Here is a 26,146-nt window from a genome sequence, read left to right as displayed (position 1 = left end):
ATTCATCAAGGCAGAGAATACCAGGCAAGGAATTGTTTGTTTGTTTGTTTGTTTGTTTGTTTTATAGATTTTATTTATTCATTCATGAAAGACACAGAGAGAGAGAGAGGCAGAGACCCAGGCAGAGGGAGAAGCAGGCTCCATGCAGGGAGCCCGATGTAGGACTCGATCCCAGGACCCCAGGATCACGCCCTGGGCCAAAGGCAGATGCTCAACCGCTGAGCCACCCAGGCGTGCCAAGGAACACGTTTTGAGAGGATCTTCAGTCCATCCGAGGCCTGGTGGCTGGGAGGTGTTGACAGGTGATCCAAGCACTTGGGAGATTCCAGCCTGGCACAGAGGGAGATGTCAGACCAGAGGTATCAGCCCGGGAGTCATTGTCACAGAGATGGTGTCTGAGGCTTGGAGGCTGCAGGAGGTCACCCAGGGTGGGAATGGGGCGGGATGAAGAAACCGCCAGGCCTGGGGGTAGTGGGGGGCACAGTCTTCCTGACCCCATCCTGTCAGATCTCCCGCTTTGACGGGCACTCAATCCTCGTGCGCCTCTCTGATCACATGGTGAGCACGCGGTTCTATGTTGGAAGAGGTTTCCAGAGTCCTCCAAAGGGACACATGGGAAGAGATGGGGGGTATGGGGCTGCAGCAGCCACCTCGCAGTCATGAGGCAGCTGCCACAACAGTTCTAGTAGTGGGGGCCCAGGACTTGTGCATCTGAATGCTGAACCACCCCATGGTTCCTTCACTAAGCATTCAGATGGACAAGTCCTGGGGCCCCCACTAGAACTGTTGTGACAGGGGTTGAGTTGGCAGGTTCTGTCCCTGAAGTCCAAAGTCTCCTCACTGATACCAGAGCGGAGTGAGCAAAGGAGTCTGAGCAAGGCTGTGAGGTGGGAGGAGAAGGGAGGGAATGTGAGCTCGGCGCCCGACGGGGAACTGCCACTCGGAGCCCCGCGTGCCCAGCCCGGCTCCGACGTCTCCCACGTGGTGACCCGCTGAGTCCCAGCAGCAGCACCTCTGGAGTTAGGTTGCTATAATTATGCTATAGATTGGGAAACCGAGGCACAGGGGGCGGGGATGAACCTCTGGAAGCTCCTGTAGCCAGGAAGTGATGGCTGGGATATGAGCCACGCAGCCTGGTGCTCAGTCCCGTGAGCCAACCGTGTCTTTTCCAGGGGTCCAGGGAAGAGGGTCTTAAGCCGGGCGCCTGACAGGCTGCTCGGGGCTGCTTACCTGAGGATGAACGGCCTTCACTGAATTTGGCAAGTGCAGGCGGTCAGCAATGCTGGGCAGCGTGACCTCCCAGGGGTGGGCCGCGGCCTGAGGAGTGGGGGGCACCGAGCCCTCCAGTCACTCTCCAGAAGCTGGGCCACCGACAGGGTGGGGCCGGGGTGTTTCATGGTTTCTTGGAGGGGATTCTGGGACATACAGGAAGCACGAGGAGGGGTGGCTGCGGAGCACTGGGGTGGGGCCTTGGATGCGGTCTGGGAGGCAGAGGCCGGGTGACCCAGTAGAGGGGGTAGAGACTTGGGGCCTGGGCCGTGGGGATCCAGGTTTGGTGGTGAGCAGAGAGCTCCCGCTCCCTGTTGCCTCCAGGAGGCTGAGGGTCCCGCTGTGAAGTGGGTGGGAGGTTGGGGGCCAGAGAGGGTGCGATCGGGGGGCTGCCAGTGCAGTTGGGCCCCCCTGGGGGCAGGAGCCCGCCAGAGCCGGGGCCAGGAGGTTGGCAGTTGGGGTGGTTTTCTCCAGACTTGCCGGTCGCCCTCTTAGAGCCCCCAGGGGACGAGGGGCCACTGCGGGACGTAGCCCGGGGCTCGGCCAGGAGGGCAACGGGGGCGGCCAGGTCGGGGTGGCCCGGGCCCCGGGGCAGGGGGAGGCGGCCCTCCGCTCCGGGGACAGAACAGCAGCTCGGGGGCGGAGGGCTCCCCGCGGCCCCTCCCCGCGGCCCCCGCGCGCCGAGGCGGAGCAGGTCCCCCGCCGCCGCGGTGGGGATTAGCGCGGCCCGGGCCGGCGCGGCGGGATTAGCCCGCGTGGACGCGGCGCTCGGCCCGGGGATTACCGCGCGCTCCCCCCGACGTATATATCCCCGCGGCGGCGGCGGCGGCGGCGGGCATGGCGGCGGCGGGGGGCGCGGCGGGCCGCGGGGGCCCCGGGCGGCCCTGCCCCTTCTCCATCGACCACATCCTGTCCAGCCCGCCCGAGCGCAGCGCCGGGGCCGCCCGCGCGCCGCCGCCCGCCGGCCGCCAGAGCCCCGCGGAGCCCGGGGAGCCCGGGGCGCCCGAGGCCGCGCCCTGCGGCTGCTGCTGCTGCTGCGGACCCCGCGCGGCGCCCCGGGGACCCCCGGAGGCGGCCGCCGCGCTGGGTGAGTGGGCGCGGGGCGGGCGCGGGGCGGGCGCGGGGCGGCTGCGGGCGGGCGGGCGGGCGGGGCCGGGCCTCACTGCGCCCTCCCCGCAGGCGCGCGGCTGCCGTGGCCGCTGAGGCTGGGCCCCGCGGCGCCCTCGCCCTTGGCCGCGGCGGCGGGAGGCTCGGGGGCGCTGCCGGGCGCGGGCGGGCCGGGCCCGCAGAGGCGCACGCGGCGCCACCGCACCATCTTCAGCGAGGAGCAGCTGCAGGCGCTGGAGGCGCTCTTCGTGCAGAACCAGTACCCCGACGTGGGCACCCGCGAGCGCCTGGCCGGCCGCATCCGCCTGCGCGAGGAGCGCGTGGAGGTGGGTGCCCGCGGACCGACGGACGCGCGGACGGACGGGCGGACGGGCCGCGACGCGCCCGCGCGGCCCCCTTCCCCTCCCCCCTCCTCGGATAGGCGGGGGCGGGGCGGGGGCGGGAAGGGGTCGCTGGACCTGGACGGCAGGTAGGGCTGGTTTTCCTTCGGTTTAAACTTTCTTACTTTCGCGGATACACGGCCTCCTGCGGCTCGTGGAGGAAGCCGGGAGGAGCAGCGAGCTGCGGGGCCGCGGACGGGGGGACCCGCAGCCCGCGCCGGCCCCCGCCCCCCGCCACGCCCCTCGGGAGGCGCCCGCGCGGGCCGGGGTTGGGGCGCGGGGCCCGGGCTGGGCCTGAGTCGCCCCTCCTGCCCCTCAGGTCTGGTTCAAGAACCGCCGGGCCAAGTGGCGACACCAGAAGCGGTCGGCCACCTCGAGGCTCCTCCCCGGGGCCAAGAAGCCCCCGAAGGAGAGCGGCTGACGGCCTGGAAGCCGCTCGTGGCCTTGGCCGCGCCCCCGGGGCCCGCTGGGGAGGACTCGGGTCCGCCCGAAACCGAGCTGAGAGCGGCCGCGGGGCTCCCGCAGCCTGGAGCTAGCGCTCGGGCAGGGGCGGCCGTGCGTGCCCCTCCCCGCCCCGGCCCTGCCCGTGAAAGGAGGGAGCCCTGAGCATCCCCACGTGCTCTCCTCCCCGTGACTAGGGTCGGGAGGATTCCCTGGGGGCCGGTGGGCTGGGTCCGCTTCAACTCCCTCCCCCCCCCCCAGGACAGGAACCACTCCTGGGCAGGGGGCCCGGAAGCCTCCTCTCCCTCCCCTCCCCCGCATGCACACGGCTCCCTCGACCCCGCCTCTGGAGGTTTCGAGCATTCTGGGGCGGTCGGCTTGCGGCTTGCGTGTCCTGCACCAGGCCTTGGTGTCCAGAGCTGTGGGATAAGAGCGTTGGGTGAGGTCATCTCCCTGCCCCGCTCCTTAATTCTGTGAGCCTCGCCTGCATCCTGGGAAATAAAAAAGCAACTGCAAACCGCACAAAAGCAGTCCAGAGTTTAAAGTCCGCCGTGGCTCCACTCCCACATCCAAGGAGTGGGGGCCACCTTGCCTTGGGGAGCGCAGCCCAGAGAGTCCTCAGTCCCTGTGCTCCCCAGCACAGCAGACCACCCCACAGATCATGGCCTAGCACCCCCGGGGGGCTGCACTGGCCTCCAGGTACTGCTCAGGGTGGAGATCCTTGGCTTCCTCCTTCTGGCGGGTTTCCAGGCCGTGTGTCTGCCTCCCTCTCCGCCTTCCTGTTGGGGCCAGAGGAAGTCTGACTGGGGAGGATGCACCACATGCCCCTGCCGCTGCCTTGGAAAGTGTCCGTTTTCCTCTCCATCGTCCTGACCCCAGGGTGGAGGAAGGTCGCTTTGGTTCCCCCCGAAGGCCCCTCTGGTGGGCTCAGGGCACCTGGCACCTGGCTTGGGGACCATGCTCTGCCTCCTTACGGGTCCTGGAGGAAATGGGCCGGGGGTATCTGAAAGCAGACGCAGTCCACTCATTAAAGGTCTAGAAGCCAGGGCTACCACTCCCAGGACTCTCCAAGGCTGGCCGGCTCAGAGAACACCGAGCACCCAAGCCGTCTAACTGCTGGGAGCCTCCGGGACAACAGCACTCACCTCCACCCCTCAGGCTGCACACTTGTGGCTGTCCCAGGCTTTCCCCCTGAATGCTGGCCTTATCCTCGCATACTGCACAGCGCGCCAGCAGCGCTTCCCTCAGGCTGGGATGCCCTCATCTGGCTGGGCCCTGGGACCCTGGGACCCTGACCCTCCCGGTTGGCTCTTCGTCATTGCACGGCCGTGATCAGAGCCCTGCCTGCGAAGGACCAGTGGCTGTACTGTCCTCGTTTCTCTCCTTTCTCTCTAGCTGCTCCTTGGCAGGCTCACCCCCTACAAGCTGCCCATTAACGTGGGCATCCTGCAGGCTGGGCCCCAGGCATGGGCCCCTCCGCTCCATTCTCTCCTTGCTTCATCACTTCCACCTCAGGCTCCAACTCCTGTATCTCTGCCACATTTACATCTCCAGCCCAGACCTCTTCCCTGAGCTGGATATTTATGTCCCACTGTTCCCTTGACTACTCCACCTGGAAGCCTGCAGCGCCTCAAAACCACCTTGTCTGCGGCAAACTTTCCTTTTGCAAACCAGGTGCATGAGCCAGAGAGCTGGCAATCACCCGCACCCCTCCTCCCCCTCACCCACCACACCCAGGCCAGCAGCAAACCAATACTTTTTTTGAATTTTATATAAATTCAAGTTAGTGGGCAGCCCAAGTGGCTCAGCGGTTTAGCGCCACCTTCAGCCCAGGGTGTGATCCTGGAGACCTGGGATCGAGTCCCGAGTCGGGCTTCCTGCATGGAGCCTGCTTCTCCCTCTGCCTGTGTCTCTGCCTTTCTCTCTGTGTCTCTCATTAATAAATAAATAAAATCTTTTTAAAAATTCAGGTTAGTTAACCTATAGCAAATCAATTTTACTCCCCAAGACAATCCCAGAAACTGTCTTCTCCCCAGGTTCAATGGTAGCAACCTGATGGGAATGCCATCATCCATCACCTAGCCCATTGCAGCTTGTCCACCTGCAGCCGTTCTGGTTCCTCTGTAATTCCTTTTCCATCCGACCCAGGGTGCACATGTGAACCCGCCTCTCCCCGGCCTACAGCATTCCAAGGGCTTCCCGTTGTTCCTAAAGACAAAACTCACCGAGACCCACGAGGCCCCACACAGCCGGCCCCTGCGGTGTCCATCTCACACCTCACCGCTCCTTGCACTCCTTGTATCCAAAGGTTTTCTCCCTCTTGCTGTGAGAACTTTGCACCTGCTCTTGCCCTCCACATGATCAACGTCTGTTCATTCTCCAGCTCGGCAGCTCCCCAAGGAAACATCCCCTGCCTGCCCCGTAGAGGAAGATTCCCCAAGTACAAACTCTTTCTTTGCACTCTCTGTCCCCTGAGCTTTATGCCTGTTTGTGGGATGACCTGTGTAGTGTCTGTCTTCCCCATTCGACTGTCAGCTCCACAGGGCAGGACCCGTCACCATGGAGTTCCCACGGAATAAAGGAATGACTGCCTATAATACGAATTTGTTCTGGGGCAGAACTTACCTGTTTGGCATCATTCACAACCTCCTTTAGGGAAGACATGATCATTCCTGAAAAGTGGTTGGGCAATTTTCTGGTCCATTTCAAAGACAGTTAGCCTTCTTCTGGAAAGCCCACTGTGGTGTTCAGGGACCGAATTAATTAATTAATTAATTAATTAATTTATTTATTTATTTATTTAAATTTTTAAAAAATTTTTTATCAAACCATTTTATTGAGGGGCTTTGGGGAAAGGTTAGAAAGGAGGAGGACAGGGAGACCTGACGTCCTTGGCCCAGCCACAATCTTTGCAGCCGTATAGTCGCCGAAAGGGACTGAATTTTTTTTTTTAAAGATTTTGTTTATTCATGAGAAACACACACAGAGAGGCAGAGACACAGGCAGAGGGAGAAGCAGGCTCCGCACAGGGAACCCGATTCGAACCCGATCCCCGGACCCCGGGATCATGCCCTGAGCCAACGGCAGACACTCAACCGCTGAGCCACCCGGGCGTCCCCGGACTGAATAATGTTTAACCAGACATTTCTTTACCAGACCATCGGATTTTTTTTTTCTTTTGTTAGATAACGATCCAGAAGAAATGGTCCTCGGGTTCTCATCTTGTATAAAGTTTAAATAAAAACTTTCAAACCCATCTATAGCCAAAATGTGTTTTTGTTAATAACGCAGGAGCATGCTCAATGATGATTTGGGAGAAACTGGAATTCAAGGCGTTTCAATTTCGCAGCGCTGAAAATGTTCGCTATTAGAGTGAAGGACACATCCCTTAGTCTCTCCCACCACAGCGCCCCCTGGTGCCCGTAGTTCAGAGTCGCAGGACCAGAGTGGGGCTGCTGGAAGACTTCAATTCCCACAAGGCTTTTTGGTGACGTCACTAAGGAGCGCGGGCTGGCCTCGAAACGCGCGGCTCTCCCATTGGTGGACTGTGGTAGGCGCCTGCGCACTTAGCACAGTCCCGCCCCCACCGTCTCCCGACCCTTTTCCGTACCTGCGCCGCCAGAGCGGTCCTGGGATAGCGATGGAGACGCCTGAAGCGTCAACCCCGGCGCTATTGCTTCCTCCCTCGTCCGGGCCCCGGAGGAAGCGGGCAGCAGGGGAGGCCCGGGCTGCGGCGAGCAAGCAACGGGTCCTGGACGAAGAAGAGTACATCGAGGTAAGACCTTGATGCGACGCTAGCGGATTCGAGGTCCCTTCCCTGCCTCGCGCTCCTGTCGGGTCCCTGCTCTCGGGTCGTGGCGGACTCGTACCCTTGCGGAGGTGGGGCAACCCGAGTCTGTGCTCTTGGGGTGTGGACAGCCGGAGAGCCAAGTAAATACAGTGCAGAGAGAGGTGTCCTTGATGGGGGGAGGCACCGGCAGTATTAGGGGAGAGAGGGGGCGGCTTTGTGTGCGCTGGGCGGGGGGGCGGTCGGGGAAACAAGGTGTTTTATTAAAGCATGAAGAGGCGTGTGGAAGGATGGTGGCAAAGAGGACTTTCTACAGAGTTGTAACAGATGCGGAGGCTGGAGGTCTTGGAGACAGCCTCTGATTGCATCAGCATCGCTGAGTTAGTGGGCAGCCAAGGATCCTTGAAGTAGGTTTTAATACTACAGCAAATATGCAGGGAAAGGAGCTGGCAAGGAGATTGGAGGAAATCAGTTTGGCTTTGGATTGGTTAATTTTGGGAGGCCTCTGGGATAGGCAGCTGGCATTAGTGGATAGAAGGGTACATAGATGAGCAGCTTAGGATCAGGTCTGTCTGGAAGAACAGATTGGGGAATCTCAACCCCGTGCTGTTGGTGGGGGTGACAGGCTGAAATCATCCAGATAAAGGGATCCCATTGGAATTAAGAGGTATCAGGTGGAATGAAGGGGCAACACCCACCTTGATCCAGCTGGTGTGGAGGTGGAGCTAGCAAAGGAGCATGAGAGTGACCAGTGAGGGGAGAAAGGTTTTATGGAAATCAGATGAGCGTGGAGTAATGTCAGATGTTGCCGCAAGATCACAGGGGATGCTCATCCTCGTTAGAAAGTGCAGCTGAGCTCAGGGGATCACTGGGCTGGCTAGAGGTTGGGGGCATCAGCAAGGACCTTAGCATGTATGTTGCTAGACTGAGGGGCAGAGGAGAGGCAGATGCGACCTCTGGCTTTTGTTCTGACTTCTGACAGGGTCTCCAGACAGTCATCCAAAGGGACTTCTTTCCTGACGTGGAGAAGTTGCAGGCTCAGAAGGAGTACCTGGAGGCTGAGGAGAATGGAGACCTGGAACGGATGCGGCAGATCGCCATCAAGTTTGGCTCTGCCCTGGGCAAGATGTCCCGGGAGCCCCCACCACCCTGTAAGAGCCTCAGTGGTTGGCAGTAAGGGGAGCTCCTGCTGAACTGCTGCCTTAGGCTGGCTCTAATCCCTACTCCCTCCCTCCTTCCAGATGTGACTCCAGCCACATTTGAAACCCCTGATGTGCACACAGGCACCGGAGTGGTGGGCAACAAGCCTCGGGGCCGAGGCAGGGGCCTGGAGGATGGCGATGGTGAGTGAGCCCTGGGGTTTGCCTGCAAGTCTCATCCTGTGCATCCCTGAGGGCTCTCTGCCTAAATGGCAAGCCATGGGGTTAAAGAGCATTGGTCTGGGAGGCAGACGTGGGCAGCTTTCCGAGCCTCTGGCCCTCCTCTGTGGAATGGGGATCTTGCCACCTCTGTCCCCAGCCTGCTCACGGCGTGCCAGCGCCTACCCAGTGTGCTTTGTCCTCGAAGGACCCCTTTCCTGTTGCTGTCTTAGAATGCCTCAGGGTCTCTGCACTTGTTTCTTCTCAGTCAGTCACTTCCCCTGGGTAACTGCACGGCTCTCCCCTTTTTTCCCCTCAAGCCTCTGCTCAGATGTTACCGTTTATGGAACCCTTTCCTGACACCCCCCAGCATGCCTTCCTGCCTGGCTTTTGTTTCCTTGCTGTATGACATGGCACTTAAAAAGGCATTTTTTTCTGTTTGTTGCTTTTCTTCTCTTCAGGAGCTTCTCTGTCTTGCTTCTGTGCATGTATCCTGCACCTAGGACAGCACATGGCATGTTGTGGGAGTAGAACAAATAAGTTGTTTTCTCCAACACATATGTTGGAGGGTCATGACATGTTCCAACTTTTTATGAGGGAGTCTTTCTAGGAGAGAGCATTTTGAGCCCGGTTGGACACAAGTGTGCACTGCCACGTGACTTTCTCAGGATCAGTGGACGATTTTGTCAGTAGAAGACCAGGGCCCAGGCAGACAAGATGGTTCCTGTTCTCTGCTAGGTTCTAGTCTTCAGCGTGCTGTAGATGCTCTGTGTGCTTACATAGATGAGATATTTTCCCTTTCAAAATCCAGCTTTTTGTGGAGTTACCCTAGTCCATCGTGTCCTTGGAGCTTGATTTTCTACTGCACATGGCAGATGAGTCACAGGCGATTTACAGATTCTTATCTACTTATTTATTGGGATTCTACTTATTTATTTCTTTGAAAGAGTGAGTGAGCACGTGTGCGAATAACGGGGTGGGCAATGAGAATGAGAGAATTTCCAGCAGACTTCGTGGTGAGTGGGGAGCCCAACGTGGGGCTCGACCCCACAACCCTGAGATCATGACCTGAGCTCAAACCAAGAGTCAGAAAGACACTGAACCAACTGAGCCACCCAGGCACCCCTCAGATTCTTTATTTTTTTTTAAAGATACATCTTGTCAGCAGATCTAGGAACCATATCAATAAGCTAGGTGGTGGGTACCATCATTGTTCACATTCACAGGTGAGGAAGCTAAGGCTCAGGAAGGAGTAGCTTCTGCAGGTTTCAGACCTATTTGGTGATACAATGGGGTTTGAGTTCTCATCTTTCCAACCCTGGGTCTTGTCTTGGAACTTTTAGCCACTGTGCTTGGTACAGTGTAGCAAGTAGTAGGTGGTGAAGACTGTCAGTGGAATGGAAGACAAGACTCTCCTCTTGACGGTCCCTCTGAAGTGCGCACTACTGCACACAGTGCAATGGCACCACCTCACTGGGGGTTCCCCTTCCTATGGTGGTGGGTGGGGCGGCTGGGGTTGTGGCCCAGTGCCTGTGAGGCCCCATCTGGACCACTGGATCCTACGGGGTCCTGCCCTCAGGGCCTGTTAGCAGGTTAGGAGGCTTAGGTGACATCCACCCACATGTAGCACAGGTACCGGGAAGAGAGGAGCAGGCAGGGTAAGGATGGAGGGAGAGCTTGGAGCTTTAGAGGCAGGTCCTATAGGAATGGCGCAGTTTGGGCAGTGCAAGGCTTGCTGTGATCACCCGCCTTTTCTCTGACCCCTGGATATGCCTTGGCCTGTGTGAGTCAGACATATGTTTCACTTGACATCCAGCAGCTGAGGAGAGCCTCTGAGCGCTCCCTGGGCAATTAGGGGGGTGATCCCCAGGGGAGTGGTCTGGCAGTGTGGGTTCTCACCAGAAGACCCACAATGAGGCTAAGGGTTCCCACCCTACTTACGGGTCCTGGGATTGAGTGACTACAAAGCATTTATGCTGTTTGTGGTTCTGTGTCACCCCACCTATGCCCCTGAGCAGGAGAGGCTGGAGAGGAGGAGGAGAAGGAGCCTCTGCCCAGCCTGGATGTCTTCCTGAGCCGGTACACAAGTGAGGACAACGCCTCCTTCCAGGAGATCATGGAGGTGGCGAAGGAGAAGAGCCGGGCACGCCACACGTGGCTCTACCAGGCCGAGGAGGAGTTTGAGAAGGTGTCATTGGGTACAGGGGCACAGGCATCCTCTGTCGGCGTGGAGGGAGTCCTTGGGCCAGGGGCACAGTGCCTAGGGCCTCTCTGACCCTCACTTTCCCCCTGTGACACAGAGGCAGAAAGATAATCTTGCACTTCCGTCGGCAGAGCACCAAGCCATCGAGAGCAGCCAGGCTGGCGTGGAGACCTGGAAGTACAAGGCCAAAAACTCCCTCATGTACTACCCAGAGGGTGAGCAGGGAGGGTGGGCGGGCAGGCGGCAGCGGGTGGGACCGTGTGTTGGGTCGGGCCTTGAGGATGTATCTGTGCTCCCCGGTGTACGGAACTTGGAGGGGTCCTGGTCTGCCTCCAGGCAGAGGGTGATGTAAGCGCTTTGCCCAGCTTCATACTTCTGGTCACCAGGGAATGACTTGGCCTCTCTCTCCCGAGCCATGAGTGTGGGGCAGCAGTGGGGCCTACCCACCCTTCTGACACTGCTGCCATCTTTCCTGCATCCATCAGGCGTCCCAGATGAGGAACAGCTGTTTAAGAAGCCGAGGCAGGTGGTGCATAAGAATACTCGCTTCCTCAGGGATCCCTTCAGCCAGGCCCTGAGCAGATCCCAGCTGCAGCAGGCTGCCGCTCTCAACGCCCAGGTGAGTGGCTGGGGCTGGCTGTGGGCAGCCACCATCTCCCCGATCTTGGTTTCCTTTCTTAAATTAGTACTGTTCTTGGGTTAGGTGGAACCTAGCAGCATGTGAGTATGTGGGGCTCCTCTGCAGCAGGGACCTGAGCCTTTTCTCGATTTGTATGGGTTACCACTGGGGTACTGTCTTGGCCAGAGACGTTCTGTGGGTCAGTTCTGTGCCAGCTCCCTGGCGGACAAGAACATGAAAGAAGGGAGGCTGCTGGGAGCCAGCCTAGGCTGGCCAGACCCACACCCATGCACCAGGTAGGACAGGGATAGATAGATGGGGTGCGCAGGGTAGGGTGGGGTGAAGCTTGGTGGGGTACACAGCAGGGGTTTCTGAGTCTGGGAGTCATGGTGCAGTGGTGCCTCCAGTGGTCATAGGGTTGAAGTGAGGCAGGAGATGGGGAGACTGTCCTGGAGGCTTCTGCCGGTGCCTTGTGGGGAAGAGGTCAGAGCAGGGCCTAAGTCAGGAGCTGCTGAGGGCAGCTTGTGTGGGGATATAGCCTGACGCCCAGGGCCCCGGCACTGCCCTGCACAGAGGGAGGGGGAGCTTCCCTTGCTGCTCCCTGCTCTGAGAAAGTCTTCTTCTCTTTCTCCAAGGGGGATACCACCCACAGAGCTCTGGGTCTGCCCTGGGGAGGGGAGGTGTTTCCAGCATGTTCCTATGCATTTGTGCATCAGCTAGGTGGAGAGAGTGGGCTTGGGCCCCCCTAACACTAGTCTCTCTTGTTGTTCCAGCACAAACAGGGCAAGGTGGGCCCTGATGGCAAGGAGCTAATCCCCCAGGACTCCCCACGAGTAGGCGGATTTGGATTTGTTGCAACACCCTCTCCTGCCCCTGGTGAGAAGTGGACCTGCTGATGAGCCCGGCCCCTGATAAGACTGCCTCTGGGAGATGGGCTACTCAAGTGGCTCTAGCACTGTTGACACTTCTCCATTTTTGCCACGTGTCTCATGTGACTCGGGGACCCAGTGTCCCACCTGTGCAATGACGGGGCTGAACAAGGCTGTGGGTGGGCTGGACTCTCAGGTAATGCTGACCTGAGATGCATGGGGCCCAGCCTATGGAGCTGGGCAGTCTTCATGCTTGCCCTAAGCAGAACAGGCTGGTTTAGTTGGGAACCAGGGGTGTCGGGGCTCTGCTGGACAGATGGGCTGTGGTGAGCATGCTGAAGGGCATAGCGAGAGGCCAGGCACAGGGAGGCGAGGTGGACGGACACAGGGAGGAGGCTTCAGGCCCCAGCCCCGCATGGCCTCACACAGGAGGTTTATAAGTCTCGAGGACAGTCTTATGGTGTAGCCATGCATGTGGTGTCCTGCCCTCCCAAGCACTGGCCTCTGTATCCTGGGCTGCTGGTTCATGTGACCTAGGCCAGGATATCTGGAGGTGCTACAGGTTTGCCCAGGGTTCTGGGGAAGTTTTGGGCTCTGAAAGGCCCCAAGTGTCTCCTTTTGGGTGGGGTGCCATAGCAACCTCCAGGAGACCCCCACAGCCATGTGCTAGGCTGGGAGCCTAGCTGATCCAGCCCAGCTTCTCTGCAGAGCCACCTTTCCAGGCTAAGCCCTTTAGTTGTCAGAGCCTGGACCTGCCTTGGGCCTTAAGTGGCCTTGTCCTCTCAGAGGGCCGAGCTGCCAGAGTTCCAGAGTCCTAGGGAAGGAGAGTGGGCTACTGCCAGCCTTCATGTTTGTTAGCTGGGACACGCATGGTGGGAGCTGGCTGTCAGGGCGGGCCTGGTATTGCCCACCTACCCCACCCCCATCTGCATCCCCTGGCCTGAAGTGACTGTGAGCTGTCCATCTGCAGGTGTGAATGAGTCACCGCTGATGACCTGGGGAGAAGTTGAAAACACTCCCTTGAGAGTTGAAGGATCTGAAACCCCCTACGTGGACAGGACGCCAGGACCAGCCTTCAAGGTGAGTCATGATGAGGGGAGTTCGGAGGGGACCCAGAGCAGGCATATGGCCATCTGAGCATTTGTAGTTCAATGCACAGAGGATGGGCTAGCTGCCACTGGTCAAAGCAGAACCAACTGAAGCGCCAAGCCATGTTCCAGGCTACACACCTGTGCAAGCACTGCACTTCTGAATAAGACCAGAGCACTGCGCACAGGTGTGGGTGAAGGGAGGGACTCCGGTGTGGGGCTAGGGCACCAAAGCTATGGCCCTCTGAGCTTGTAGGCCTGTGGGGTGGGAAGGGCCCTAGAACCCCAGTGTTCCATGGGATGTGGTTTGTGTCCTCAGAAGGATTGCGTGCTTGCAGAGAGAGGCCTCCGGTTAGAGAGCATGAACCAGGAGGCACCAGTTTTGTAGAAGTTGTCAGAGGGGGTGTTTCATGAGGCCTGGACCAGGTAGGGTGGGGAAGCTGGGTGCCAGGTGGTTTGTGGAGATCGAGTGGCCTAGGCAGGCCCCAGAGAGGCTTTGGGAAGGCAAGGTGCTCCGGTATACACACAGTTTGTTGGGGAAACTGAGTGACTGGAGTAGTTTGGAACAGGAAGGAAGAGAAGTCGCTGGAAGCTGGGAGCATGCAGTCCTGTTCTCAGGGTGCTGGGCCAACGCTCCCTACCTGGATTGCTAGGAAATTGCAGGAGGCAGAAGTCAGTGTTGTTGCAGAGAACGAAGGGTGTGGGGTTACATCATCTGCTTTGAAATCCCAAAGGGTTAGGCATGGAACCTGCCATTAATGTAGGTCTGCCGCGTGGGGAGCTAGGCTAGAGGTTGTCTTGAACTGGTTCCTCTAAACACTTGCAGTGTGTAGTTTGAAATGCAACAGAAAAAGAGATCTTGGGACGCCTGAGTGGCTCAGCGGTTGAGCGTCTGCCTTTGGCTCAATGCGTGATCCCGGAGTCCCAGGATCGGGCTTCCTGCATAGGGCCTGCTTCTTTGCCTGTGTCTCTGCCTCTCTCTCTGTGTGTCTCTCATGAATAAATAATCTTAAAAAAAAAAAAAAAAAAGAAAAGACAAGAAATATCTCATTCACTGTAGCAGAAGAAGTTCGGACTAACTAACAGTAACTTAGCTTTCTTTTCTTTTTTTTTTTTTTTTAATTTTTATTTATTTATGATAGTCACACAGAGAGAGAGAGAGGCAGAGACACAGGCAGAGGGAGAAGCAGGCTCCATGCACCGGGAGCCCGACGTGGGACTCGATCCCGGGTCTCCAGGATCGCGCCCTGGGCCAAAGGCAGGCGCCAAACCGCTGCGCCACCCAGGGATCCCGTAACTTAGCTTTCATAAAGAAACCACAGGCTAGTGCTACAGGCTTATGTAAGGAAAATCAGAGAGTGTGGGCCACACTATGCTGCCTCGCCGTAATAGCACTGCTCTCGTTCAGAGAAGGAACACACATCCAGACAGAATGTATGCAGAGGATTTTGGCACCTTGGTTCTTAAATTTGTCTGGGACCCGAGGATAACCAAGAAAAACCGGAGAGGAGCCTGTGCCAGCAGGTGTCAGGGCACGCTGGGGGTGTGGGGATATCACAGGTCTTCCCCTGGTCCTGGAGCCTACCAGGCAACAGGGAAGAGATCATGAACAAACCTCAGTCCAAATCCGAATTCAGGGTACATGAGAGACGACCGTTCAAGCTGTGCTGAGCAAGAGCATTTGGACATAAAGTGCTTGGTACGCACGGCAGAATGAGTTCCCGAAGCGGAAGGGTTAAGTACAGAAAACGTAAATACAAAACAATGAGAAGACAATAATAGTCAATGTTGTTTTTTTTTTTTTAAACCTCCCATCTCTAAGTTCTAGTTTTTGTTTTTGTTTTTTTTAAGATTTTGTTTATTCATGAGAGACACAGAGAGAGAGAGAGGCAGAGACACAGGTAGAGGGAGAAGCAGGCTCCATGCAGGGAGCCCGATGTGGGACTCAATCCCGGGACTCCAGGATCATGCCCTGGGCTGAAGGTAGTGCTAAGCCGCTGAACCACCCGGGCTGCCCAGTAGTCAATGTTTAATCTGAGATAAAGGTAGGAAGGAGTAAAGCAAAGAGAGACGTCATGGAAGAGATATGGAAGCAAGGTGTAGGTGATACCATGTGAGGTATAGGCTTAAGTACAGCAAAAAAAAAAAAAAAAAAAAAAAGTCATGAATGACACTGAAAGCAAATAACTGAGAAGGAGTTTGTTTGGCAGAGCTTAATGTAACATTAACTTAGAGTAAAACCTTAAGAAAGCAAGCACTTTGTTTGTTTGTTTGTTTGTTTATTTATTTATTTATTTATTTATTTATTTATTTATTTATTCTTGAGAGACAGAGAGAGAGAGAGAGGCAGAGACACAGGCAGAGGGAGAAGCAGGCCCATGCAGGGACCCCGATGTGGGACTCAATCTGGTGTCTCCAGGATCACACCCCAGGCTGAAGGCAGCGCTAAACCACTAAGCCACCAGGGCTGCCCCTAAGCAAGCACTTTATTTATTTATTTTTTAAAGATTTTATTTATTTATTCATGATAGTCACAGAGAGAGAGAGAGAGAGAGGCAGAGACACAGGCAGAGGGAGAAGCGGGCTCCATGCAGGGAGCCCGATGTGGGATTCGATCCCGGGTCTCCAGGATCGCGCCCTGGGCCAAAGGCAGGTGCCAAACCGCTGTGCCACCCAGGGATCCCTAAGCAAGCACTTTAATAGAAAAATAAGACAAGGATCTATTTCGGGAAGTTCTGGAAAGAAATAGAGAAGGTCAATGGAAATTAAAGTCAACAGGCAGTTTATTCTGGTAATCAGAGGAAAGCAGATTCAAACCAGACCGCCTTTTTCCTAAAAGACTGTCGGGTTCGTAAGTTGGCGGTGCTGGCTTGTGGGGAACTGTGAGGACAGGTGGGAGGCCTGGGCCTTTGCGGGTGGGCAGCTCACCAAGCTGGTCAGGGGCCTTCCAGGGGCTTTTAGGGAGGCAATAATGGGTTGTGAGGATCGCAGGGGGCCACGGGAGAGAGGCAGGTGCCCCAGCAGCGAGGGACTGCCTGACCTGGCAGCAGGCCACCCACACACCCACTTGCCTCATAGATCTTGGAGCCTGGCCGCAGGGAACGGCTGGGGCTGAAGATGGCCAACGAGGCTGCCGCCAAGAACCGGGCCAAGAAGCAGGAGGCCTTGAGAAGAGTGACGGAGAACTTGGCCAGGTATGAAGTGCCTGACCCCACCCAATGCAGTGTGGACACACACTGTGCAGGGCAGGCCCAGGGGTCCTGTGCCGGTTCCTGTGGCGGCTCCTCGGGTCCAGGGCGCAGCCTTTATGAACCAGGATGCAGGCCCCTCTGTCCTTTCCTTCAGCCTCCTCTCGGCACATCTCTAGGGCCCCTTGTCCCACTTACGCACACCTGTCAGCCCTGTGGGAGCAGGTGTATTGTCCTCCTTGGAGAGACAGGGTCCATCCAACCCCACAACTAAAGGCAGCACCACTACTTGACCTTAAGTTTGGCTACAGTGCTGTATGGTCAGCCAGTAGTGACCACACATCACCCATGTATCTTCCTGTGGGGCCATGGAAAGCCCTGCTGCTGGCAATACCTGATCAGGCCTAATGGTGCCTCTTTCACCCACCCCTTCTACCCCAGCCTCACCCCCAAAGGCCTGAGCCCAGCCATGTCCCCAGCCCTGCAGCGCCTCGTGAGCAGGACGGCCAGCAAGTACACAGACCGGGCCCTGCGGGCCAGCTACACCCCATCTCCAGCACGTTCAACCCACCTCAAGACCCCAGCCGGTGGGCCTCAGACCCCCACGAGCACACCAGCTCCTGGCTCTGCGGCGCGCACCCCCCTCAGCCAGGACCCCGCCTCCATCACGGACAACCTGCTGCAGCTCCCTGCCCGGCGCAAAGCCTCAGACTTCTTCTAGGGCCAGGCCCGGGTCGGGCCTGTGGAAACTGTGGAGCCTGCAGGGCCGCAGCCCACTCAGCAGAGGACTCCGGCCTTCTGGGGACCCAGGCCCGGGCCAGAAATGGTGGCTGTCCCAGGAGCCACAGAAGAGATGTCGTGCCTCGGCCAGGCTGGCACAAGACTTGCCCCCACAGCCCCTGGGGTATGTCCCTGGGTCTTGTTGAAACTGTTTTCTATCAAACCCTTCCTTGCCTGTTTCTATTTAGCCGTCATTAAAGAGCACCTGGCACAGTCTGGCAGGACCATCTCTCCGGCCCGCTCTGCACAGCCCGTAGGCTACCTTCGTGCCCACGTCCCAGTCTCAGGACTACAGGCCTCCCTGGGCAGAAGCTTCTGGGAGGAAATCCAGGGTGTCTGACCCCTCGTGCCACTCTCTGCATTGCTCCCCCTCTGGGAACATGGAACAATGTGGCCCCCTGGGACTTGGAACCTACCTTCTGTGCTCAGCTCACAGCACACTGGGCCCTGCCCCCTGAGGGAAGAAGAAAACCCTCAGAAGTTATGCCCCTCGGGTCCCCGGGGCTCTGCACCCAGGTCCACAGCTTCCCCACCCAGGCCTGGCCCCTGTGGTGTGCTGGTGATGGGGTCACGTGGGTCCTACAAGTCAGACCACACCTCGTGTGGCACCTTCAAAGTGGCCTCAATGTCATCTCCAAGCACCTGGTCTCCAGCTCAGGTGGGGCAGGGCTGCTCTGTCTTCCTGCCCTTCACTCTCTCTCCCAGTGCTCCAGGCACTACCTTCCATATGCTGCTGAGTCACCAGTGGGAGCTGTGGGTAACACTAACCTGGGCACAGTGTCAAAAGAGCAAGACCCATGAGTGCCATGTGCACCACAGGCCACACTTGCCCATGACCCCGAAGGCTTTGGTGCCCGACTCCAGGAGGCCTGGGCCAGCTGCTTCACGAGGAGGTGGTGGGCCTTGCTGGCTCCCAGATGGATCTCTTCAGGCCTTAGGTGGGGTCAGGTGGTGCCCTCCTAGGGGCTTGCACTGCCCACAGAGACAGCCTGGAATCTGCCGAGACCGGAGTCTGTCTTTGAGCACACCCAGCCCTGCCTTGGCCGTTGTCTTGGGTTGTCTTGCATGGTTCCTCACCGTCTCCGTGAGGGCGGTGTTCCCTAGAGGCTGGCGGGGGCCAGCCGCCTGCCTGGGTACCCGCTAGCCTGTGCTCGACTGAGTTCCTGCCAGTTCTCAGGGGGCCAAGCCCCAGCCAGGCCCCTAACTCATGGGGGCTGGGACTAGGCTTGGCAGGTGGGACCAGGCCCAGGACTGCTCAGGGGTCAGGAGAGTGTGGCCTTTGCTGTTTTTCCCCATGGAGGAGGGGGGCGTGGGCCAGAGCAGCAAGGAGGCAGCGGTGTGAGTGGGTGTGAGATGTGGGGGAGAGACTGTCCTGACAAGGCCACTTAAGGCCAAGCGCTGGCCCCCCGAGTACGGGCTGGGGTGTAGGGAGGGCAGGAAGGGGTGGGTGAGCGGTCTGGGTTGGGGCTGTTCTGGCAATCAAAAGGGCACTCAAGGGGCTCAGGCCACTGATCTGAAAAGCAGGAATGGAGGGAGCAGAGTACGCAGAAAGAGGGGGGCCCGAGGGAGCAGGATCGGGTTGGGGGCAGGGTGAGCTGTGCTCTGCCCGAAACGTAGAGACCCGTGCGGCTGGCCAGCCTTGGGACACTGGGCCCCGGGCAGGTCCGAGGGAGACGGTGGGGGGGCCTGGCTGTGGGCTGCGGCTGAGGTCTTCTGGCCCACAGGGCCTCACCGAGAGTGTGCCTGCCCCCGAGCACCGGGCCCTGCACCTCTACGCTGGAGACCCCCGCGCCGCAGGGAGGGGGGTTGGCTGAGTCCTAGAGAAAAAGACTCCTCACGGGGCACTCTTGATGCTTGTATACACTTTGTGGTTTATTTGGTGGTCAGTAATTAACGTCTTTGCTACTAAGTGGAAGAAAGCTAATAGAACGTAATCAAAATAGTGGTTTAATTGACGGATTTTACTTGTTCCTTGCACCTGTGCCTTCTTCAGCTCCTACCTGCCTATTTAGTTTATGTGGGCGCACACCATGCACCGCGCCCCCCGGGCCCACAGCACCGCTAGGTGCTCGCTTTCCCCACCTCGGCTCCGGTGACGTGATGATCTTTGGCCTTGGAGGTCTCGGCCAGCCTGTCCTCCATCCTGTCCTCGTTCTCGGGCACCACCAACAGCCGGTGCTGGGTTTTGGCTCCCAGCTTGTGGTCGGGCCGGTGCTCGGGCCGCGAGCCTGGCCGGGTGTCCAGTTTGCACTCCGTCCGATACTTGCCCTCACCCTCCCTCTTGAAGGAGGCAGAAGACATGGCTTTGGGCTTGGGGGGCTGTAGCCATGAGTGGCTGAGGATCTCGTCGATGTGCAGCCGCCGGTTGACGTCGGGCTGTAGCATGCGGTAGATGAGGTCCTTGCACTCGCCCGTCAGGTTCTTGGAGCGGGGGAAGTCCACGCGGTGCTCCTTCTGGATGCGCAGCATCTTCTTGATGTCGGAGTCGTCGTAGGGCATGGAGCCACAGACCATGATGTAGAGGATCACGCCCAGGCTCCAGATGTCATACACCTTGGGCTGGTAGGGGATGCCCTGCAGCACCTCGGGGGCCGCGTACGCCGCCGACCCGCAGAAGGTCTTGCTGAGGATGATGCGGCCGCTGCCATCCCGCAGGCAGCGCTTGGAGAAGCCGAAGTCGGACAGCTTGATGTTGAAGTCCTTGTCGAGGAGGAGGTTCTCGCACTTGAGATCTCGGTGGACGACGTCCAGGTCGTGGCAGTACTTGACGGCCGAGGACAGCTGGCGGAACATCTTACGCGCCACATCCTCGTGCAGCGCCCCCCGACACTTGATGAACTCGAGCAGGTCGCCCTGGACCCCGAGCTCCATGACGATGTAGATGCGCCCATCAGAGGTCTCAAAGATCTCATAGGTCTTGATGATGGAGCGGTGGTTGACAGTTGCCAGGATGTCCATCTCCCGAGGAAGGAATCTCTCCACGAAGTCAGTGGGCGTCTTCTTTCGGTCAATGATCTTGACCGCCACGTTGAACTTGAGGCGCTCAGAGTAGGCAGATTTGACTTTTGCGTACGAGCCCTTGCCAAGATTGATGCCCACGATGTAACCCTTCTTCCTTAGGACCGCGGCATCATCCATGGTGCCAGGAGCGGCTGGCGCCGCTGCGCTCTACATCCCCTCCCCACGTGGGCCAGCGGGCATTGTCCTCATTTACCCTGTGGGGAGCCGTCTGGCTGGGCTGGGCCTGGACTCGGAGGGGTGGAACGCTCAGCATTGTCTCCGCGTGACTTCAGCATGTGAAGTCATAAAGCCAGCCTGCCGGGAGTAGGGACTGAGCTGGGGGAAACGGGCCCCTGGAACCTTGGAAGCCAGGCTGGCCTGGTGGGAGTGCCCACTCCCCGCCCACTGGAAGGAAGCCGGCACCCAGGACTGCGGTAACCCTCCCTCCTCCTCCTCCTCCTCCTCCTCCTCCTCCTCCTCCTCCTCCTCCTCCTCCTCCTCGCTGTGGCTTCCTGGTCCTGAGTCAGGCCCAAGGGAGGGCCCCCCAGGTCAGGCCAGAGTGCCAGCCCCATGCCTGTTTCTTTCTCCTGGCTGTGCGGGCTGACTCTGCATCAGTCCATGTCCCACTAGGGCCTATTTCCTACAGCTTCTTTGGGGTGTGAAGAAAACCCTCTCTAGGACTTGTGTCCTTGGAACTGGTGGTGCCTGGGAGGAATGGCCCTGGTCTGGCCAGGCTGGTGGCTCCACCCAGCCTTGTGAATGAGAGCAGTTTCTGTTCTGGGGTACAAGGCTGGGCAGAGGAGTGCCACTGTGGTAAGCGGGGCATGTGTGGGGTGGGAGGACAGGCAGGGCCCTGTGCCCCCCACTGGCAGATGCGTGTTCCCAGGGCTGGGGCCTGCCTGGAGGATGGGCCAGGCCTCGGTCAGGTAGAGGAGGTGGTGAGGCATCCGGGTAGGGAAGAGCCTGGAAGAGGTGACGGCTTGTTCTGAGAATGGCTGTCTTACATCTGGAGGGAGGGTGGAGGAGAAGGGAAGGGTCTGGGGCAAGAAGAGCCATGGCTCAAGTCACGTTTTAAGATGGTCCCTGGCAGGGTACATAGAGGATCCGTTTTGGGGTGAGTGGAGGCCAATGCCTTTGACTGGACAAGAGGAGGCTGGACCAAGGCAGGCCTATGGGTGATTGGGCGGCAGGAGACAGAGGGGCTGAGCGGTGGCCCATGAGGGGGCAGGACCTTGGGCGGAGCCTTGGTGCCAGGGCTTCTGGTAAGAGCAGGCACTGGGATGAGGAGAGGATCCTTGTGAGGAGCTGGGCAGGCTGATGGACTCCTGGCATTTGCGTCTCTCAAGCTGTCTTGCACCTGAAAGCAATGTGAAAACCCTTTTGTTTTTGCTTTGGGAAACGTGGCATCCTTTGTGTGTCTCCTTAGGTACTTTGGAAGGCTTGCTGCTCATTCGGTCTCCATGGCAGGCATCCCGTGCCCACATGTGGGCGTGCCATGTGCTCAGTGTTCAGCGGGTGGGGGGGGACCTCAGGAGGCCTGCCTCTATGTGGGTGGTCGGTAGGGGAAGTGACGGAGGAGACCGTGTACAGGTGGATGAGGGGGAGGACGTGCTGGGCAGATGTGCCTGCCGTTTTGGCCCCAGCATGGCTCTGTGGACACACCTGGGGGCACACGGGGAGTTCCCTGCAGCTGGAGGCTTGTCTGGAAGATCCCTGGGGCCGCGTGGCCGGAGTCCAGATGCCCTCCAGCAGCCACGGCCTCCCTGAGGCCCGCTCCTGGCTCTTTGGAGCTTCAGTTGCAGTAGCTCTGGCTTGATGCTTGCTCTCCCCTGGGACGTCTTTGGCAGAAATGACCAGAACTTCGCTCCTGTGCATCCCAAAAGGGGCTGGCCATGAGGATTTGCGGGCCAGGACCCGGAGCAGTCTCCCCTTTCTCCTGCACTCCCACACGTTCTCCCTGGGGCACCCCCTGCATGTCTGCCTTTTTGGCTGACTCTGCCAACCTACCCACTTTTCTGTTTTTTGTGGATTCTGTTTCCTTATACTCTGCCCTTGCCCAGGACAGTGTGGCCTCTTTGGTTCTCAGGGGACACGGTGGAGGAGGCACGAGCTGAGCTGGGGGCAGGGGAGCAGGTGGCTTCACCCAGCACAAGCACGCACAAGCACGCACGCAGGGTGTGTTCGGAAGGGGAAGTGTTCGACTGGCCCAGGGGCCTCCAGGAGCCCTCCCAGGCTGCAGCCCTGTGCGTGGGAGACCTGCAGACTCTGGCAAGGCCACTTCCCTCTGAGTTACGGTTTCCTCCATTTTTTCACTCACCCAATAGGTATTTGAAGGTTGGTTCCAGATGCTGGAACTAGACAGGACCTTTGCCTTTCTGAAGCCCAGAGGACAGGGAGCTTCAGTGTCACACCAGCAGTGCAAATGACCAGTGGTGGCTGTGCCATGATATGGGAACACAGGGCTGTGAGGGAAGAACTGGGATTGGATTTGGGGAGGTTGGGAGGGCTGAGGTGTGAAGAGTTAGCCACATGGAGGAGGACCAGAACCTGCTAGAGCATGTGATGGCTTGAAAAGGACACAGAGTGGCGGGAGTGTGCAGGGTGGGAGGGGACAGAACTACAGACTGTGCAGGCCATGGTGAAGGTCTTGATCTAAAGCCTTCAGGAGGGTCACTGAAGGGGTCTGAGCCAGGGCTGACCCCAGCAGCTGGAATGGCCTGGAATGTGAGGGTACCCGGGGAGGCGTGGGCTTCTGTCGCCTAGGCTGCCACTCTGTGCTGTGTGATCTCAGGCAGTTGCCCTCCCTCTCTGAGCTGTCTCCCCACCTGTAAAGCACACAGTAGATGCTCTTTCCCTGGGGCCCCTCCTGCCCAGGCTTGCCTTCTGACTAGGCCATAGTGGGTTGCTCCCAGGCCCTCTTGCTGTATGTTGCCCGACGACCACAACAAGCCACAGATGACCAAAGTGAGGAGGTTCGTGAGCTTCTCAGGATGTCCCCACTCCAACCAGCCCCATGTACTCTGGAATTTTACTCTGTCACCAGATGATCTGCACAACGCTGGGTTCCTGGGACCTCTGGGAAAAATTGGGTGGCTCCTCCGACATCACCCAGGGCCTGTCCTGTGCCTGGACCTCAGCACTCACAGGCCTGCCCCAGCAGCAGAGCTTATAGCGGCGGGCTGCCAAGTTCTGAAGGCTTTGCGGAGGCCATGGCCCCTCGGCTGATCCTGGAGACATGGGTAAGGTCTGCAGGGACACATGTACAAGTGTGATTCTGGCACATAAACGGGTGGGCCTGGGGCTGAGGGAGGGGGCTGGGAGGCCAAGGCCCACACCGGGATCCTTCCCCAGGGCAGTGGGATCTCTACTGCATGCCGAAGGGAGGCTCTGGCCACTGGTGGAACAAAAGACGCAGGTAGAGGCCATGGCGGTAGCCAAGTCGTGTGTTCGAGAATACACACAGGAACATGGAGATAGGAAGACGTAGAATGTGCAAAGGTGGCTGTGGGGAGGGCAGGAGCAAGGCAGAGAGGTGGAGTGCTGTGCGGAGGGGTGCAAAGAGAGTGGGGCTGGGACCCTCACTAGACTTCACCTCTCCCAGGGCCTGGGGTTGGGGTTTTTCCAAGATACGTGGGCAGAAGGGGGATAAGTCTGAAGGCGCTTTCCTCTTGATGTGTCAAACCCACAAGGTGGCAGGGTGAGTGCAGGGCAGGAAGAGAAAGGGGCTGCAGTGGCTGAGGTCAGAGGGAGCAGCCTGAGAATAACACGGGTGGGCCGGCAGGGCACGGCAGCCAGCGATGCTGAGTGCAGGCCTGCTCCCTCTAAAGGACACCGACTGGCGGCTGCAGGGCACGGCAAGCATTGTGAACACACCGGTCTGCTTATCCACTCTGGCGTGGAGCATCAGCCCTGGGGACAGACTGGGACTAGAAGGGAATGGAATGTGGTCGGGGACACAGAGTGTGACTGTGGAACGTACAGGCCGGGCGGAGCCGGGCCATCCAGTGGGGCAGGGGGAATGACCACAGGCAGGATGACTCAGGGCATCCTGGGTGCTGGCTGGCCACGGGAGGAGGGGGGAACCCTGGTGGACAGAACAAAAGAAATGAGTTGCCTACTGGGGTGGGGAGCTCCAGAGGGGCTGAGAGGCATGTCCATCTGCCCCCTGCAGGCCCCCTCCCCACCCGCAGCCTTGTGAAGGCGGTGGCGCTGGGGTGTTGAGGGCCCAGATCCTCAGCCCCAACTGCAGACGAGCCCCTGCCTACCTACAGCGCCTCTCTTCTGCAGGCAGCCCCCTTGCCCTTCTTGGTTCTGTCCTCGCTGCCCCCTCTCTCTCCCCCTCCCACCATGGCACTCATGGCCTCCCTCTTGAAACAGCATCTTCCTTGCTCAGCTCTCTGCTCTGGTCCAGGGCCTGAGGTCACAGTCAGGGCTGGGCACACTGGGATGTATTTTCCCAAACTGGAGGTGAAATGCGGTGCGATCGATCCGAGAGTGGGGTGGCGGCAGGGAGAGTGCAGGATCCTCTCCCTGGATGACCGCAGTCAGCTGGGGCAAAGACATGCACCTTGGGGTCTGCACTAATATAGTGATTTTATTGCTTCTTTAGCCATGTGGGTTACCAAGTTCAAGGGGAGGGAGGAGAAACTGACGAAAATAGTGGCTCATCCAGGACAGTCTTCCTTCTTTGGCTTGTCCCTTGGCTTCTTTGGAGCTCGGGCTCAAAGCCATGAGCTCTGCTTCGTTCTCTGCCGGCCCCCTGGGCCAAGAGAGGCTCATGAGGTGTGTGTCTCCGAAGGCTTTGGGAGGGCCTCTTCCTCTGTCTCCTTGCTCAGCGGCTCTCCATTAAGGCCTGTGGTGTCCGACTGCCTCGACCCCTGCACTGGCAACATCTCCTCCTCCTCGGGTTTTGTCTCGGGCTCTGTCTCGGGCCGTGCCTCCTCTCGGGGCTCCACCTTAGTGGCAGACTTTCTGTCGGGGGTCTCAGGGGTCCACGAGGGCTCAGCACCCCGGGAGCACTCCCCCTCCTTGTTGATGGCTGCAGAGGACAGGCCCCGTGTCTTGGGCTGCACCCAGCAGTGGCTGAGGATCTCGTCGATGTGCAGCCGCCGGTTGACGTCGGGCTGTAGCATGCGGTAGATGAGGTCCTTGCACTCGCCCGTCAGGTGCTTGGAGAGGGGGAAGTTGACGCGGTGCTCCTTCTGGATGCGCAGCATCTTCTTGATATTGGAGTCGTCGTAGGGCATGGAGCCACAGACCATGATGTAGAGGATCACGCCCAGGCTCCAGATGTCATACACCTTGGGCTGGTAGGGGATGCCCTGCAGCACCTCGGGGGCCGCGTACGCCGCCGACCCGCAGAAGGTCTTGCTCAGAGTCAGTCGGCCGCTGTCATCTCGCAGGCAGCGCTTGGAGAAGCCGAAGTCGGACAGCTTGATGTTGAAGTCCTTGTCAAGGAGGAGGTTCTCGCACTTGAGATCTCGGTGGACGATGTCCAGGTCATGGCAGTACTTGATGGCCGAGGACAGCTGATGGAACTTCCTGCGAGCATCATCCTCGTGCAGGGCTCCCCGGGTTTTGATGAACTCGAGCAGGTCGCCCTGGACCCCGAGCTCCATGACGATGTAGACCTTGCCATCTGATGTCTCGAAGATCTCATAGGTCTTGACAATGGAGCGGTGGTTTAGCATGGCCAGAATCTCAATTTCCCGGGGAAGAAATTTCTCCAAGAAGTCCTTGGGGGCTTTCTTGCGGTCGATGATCTTGACCGCCACGTTGAACTTCAGGCGCTCAGAGTAAGCGGATTTGACTTTTGCATACGAGCCCTCTCCCAAATTTATCCCCATGATGTAGCCTCGTTGCTTGAGGACGGCAGCGTCATCCATGGTGCCGGGAGCGCCCAGTGCCTCTGAGGCTGCCCTCTACATCCCTGCGGGACATGGGCCAGCGGCGTCCTCATTTACACTGTGGACAGAAAGTCCTCTGGGCCGGCCGGGCCTGCTGTCCCTGCCTCCTAGAGGCCAAGACTCTGGAGTGGAACGTTCAGCATCGTCTCCC

The 26,146-nt window shown here is 58.7% G+C and overlaps 5 protein-coding genes across 9 annotated transcripts in view; 3 read left to right on the top strand and 2 right to left on the bottom strand.

The window, feature by feature from the left end:
• The first annotated feature begins 2,106 nt into the window (after window positions 1–2,106).
• Window positions 2,107–5,123, top strand: GSC2 (goosecoid homeobox 2). The gene is made up of 3 exons (XM_077874964.1): window positions 2,107–2,356; window positions 2,449–2,702; window positions 3,076–5,123. Exons 1-3 carry the CDS (start codon window positions 2,107–2,109, stop codon window positions 3,175–3,177), a joined length of 606 nt encoding a protein of 201 aa, XP_077731090.1. The 3' UTR covers window positions 3,178–5,123.
• Window positions 5,124–6,779: 1,656 nt separating this feature from the next.
• Window positions 6,780–17,305, top strand: ESS2 (ess-2 spliceosome associated protein). Its single transcript, XM_077874670.1, has 10 exons — window positions 6,780–6,972; window positions 7,967–8,135; window positions 8,226–8,327; window positions 10,361–10,530; window positions 10,643–10,760; window positions 11,031–11,164; window positions 11,938–12,040; window positions 13,004–13,113; window positions 16,200–16,315; window positions 16,751–17,305. Exons 1-10 carry the CDS (start codon window positions 6,838–6,840, stop codon window positions 17,028–17,030), a joined length of 1,437 nt encoding a protein of 478 aa, XP_077730796.1. The 5' UTR covers window positions 6,780–6,837; the 3' UTR covers window positions 17,031–17,305.
• Window positions 17,306–18,940: 1,635 nt separating this feature from the next.
• On the bottom strand, window positions 18,941–20,362 carry TSSK2 (testis specific serine kinase 2). Its single transcript, XM_077874672.1, has one exon. It carries the CDS (start codon window positions 20,225–20,227, stop codon window positions 19,151–19,153), a length of 1,077 nt encoding a protein of 358 aa, XP_077730798.1. The 5' UTR covers window positions 20,228–20,362; the 3' UTR covers window positions 18,941–19,150.
• Window positions 20,363–20,369: 7 nt separating this feature from the next.
• Window positions 20,370–26,146, top strand: part of DGCR2 (DiGeorge syndrome critical region gene 2) — a 99,656-nt gene continuing 93,879 nt past the window's right edge. For 2 of the 5 annotated variants that reach the window (XM_077874662.1, XM_077874661.1), the window contains exons 1-2: window positions 20,370–20,523; window positions 23,133–23,328. Coding sequence is in view for 2 of the 5 variants with exons in the window: in XM_077874667.1 (XP_077730793.1) it covers window positions 23,325–23,328 (4 nt within the window). In the remaining 3 variants the exon portion in view is untranslated. The remainder of the gene's footprint in view (window positions 20,524–23,132; window positions 23,329–26,146) is intronic. The other 3 variants (XM_077874667.1, XM_077874659.1, XM_077874666.1) reach the window with 2 other exon arrangements.
• Window positions 24,664–26,134, bottom strand: TSSK1B (testis specific serine kinase 1B). Its single transcript, XM_077874671.1, has one exon. The coding sequence runs from the start codon at window positions 25,972–25,974 to the stop codon at window positions 24,865–24,867; it is 1,110 nt and encodes a 369-aa protein (XP_077730797.1). The 5' UTR covers window positions 25,975–26,134; the 3' UTR covers window positions 24,664–24,864.

Source organism: Canis aureus, chromosome 27 (genome assembly GCF_053574225.1).
Source record: "Canis aureus isolate CA01 chromosome 27, VMU_Caureus_v.1.0, whole genome shotgun sequence".
NCBI classification, from domain to species: Eukaryota; Metazoa; Chordata; class Mammalia; order Carnivora; family Canidae; genus Canis; species Canis aureus.
This window is presented reverse-complemented; position numbering and strand designations above follow the sequence as displayed.

Coding starts and splice junctions, on each gene's coding strand:
- GSC2 (XM_077874964.1), top strand. CDS start 2,107: ATGGCGGCGGCGGGGGGCGCGGCGGGCCGCGGGGGCCCCGGGCGGCCC. Junction 2,357..2,448: donor GGAGGCGGCCGCCGCGCTGG/GTGAGTGGGCGC, acceptor CCCTCCCCGCAG/GCGCGCGGCTGCCGTGGCCG. Junction 2,703..3,075: donor TGCGCGAGGAGCGCGTGGAG/GTGGGTGCCCGC, acceptor CCTGCCCCTCAG/GTCTGGTTCAAGAACCGCCG.
- TSSK2 (XM_077874672.1), bottom strand. CDS start 20,227: ATGGATGATGCCGCGGTCCTAAGGAAGAAGGGTTACATCGTGGGCATC.
- TSSK1B (XM_077874671.1), bottom strand. CDS start 25,974: ATGGATGACGCTGCCGTCCTCAAGCAACGAGGCTACATCATGGGGATA.
- ESS2 (XM_077874670.1), top strand. CDS start 6,838: ATGGAGACGCCTGAAGCGTCAACCCCGGCGCTATTGCTTCCTCCCTCG. Junction 6,973..7,966: donor ACGAAGAAGAGTACATCGAG/GTAAGACCTTGA, acceptor GACTTCTGACAG/GGTCTCCAGACAGTCATCCA. Junction 12,041..13,003: donor AACACCCTCTCCTGCCCCTG/GTGAGAAGTGGA, acceptor GTCCATCTGCAG/GTGTGAATGAGTCACCGCTG.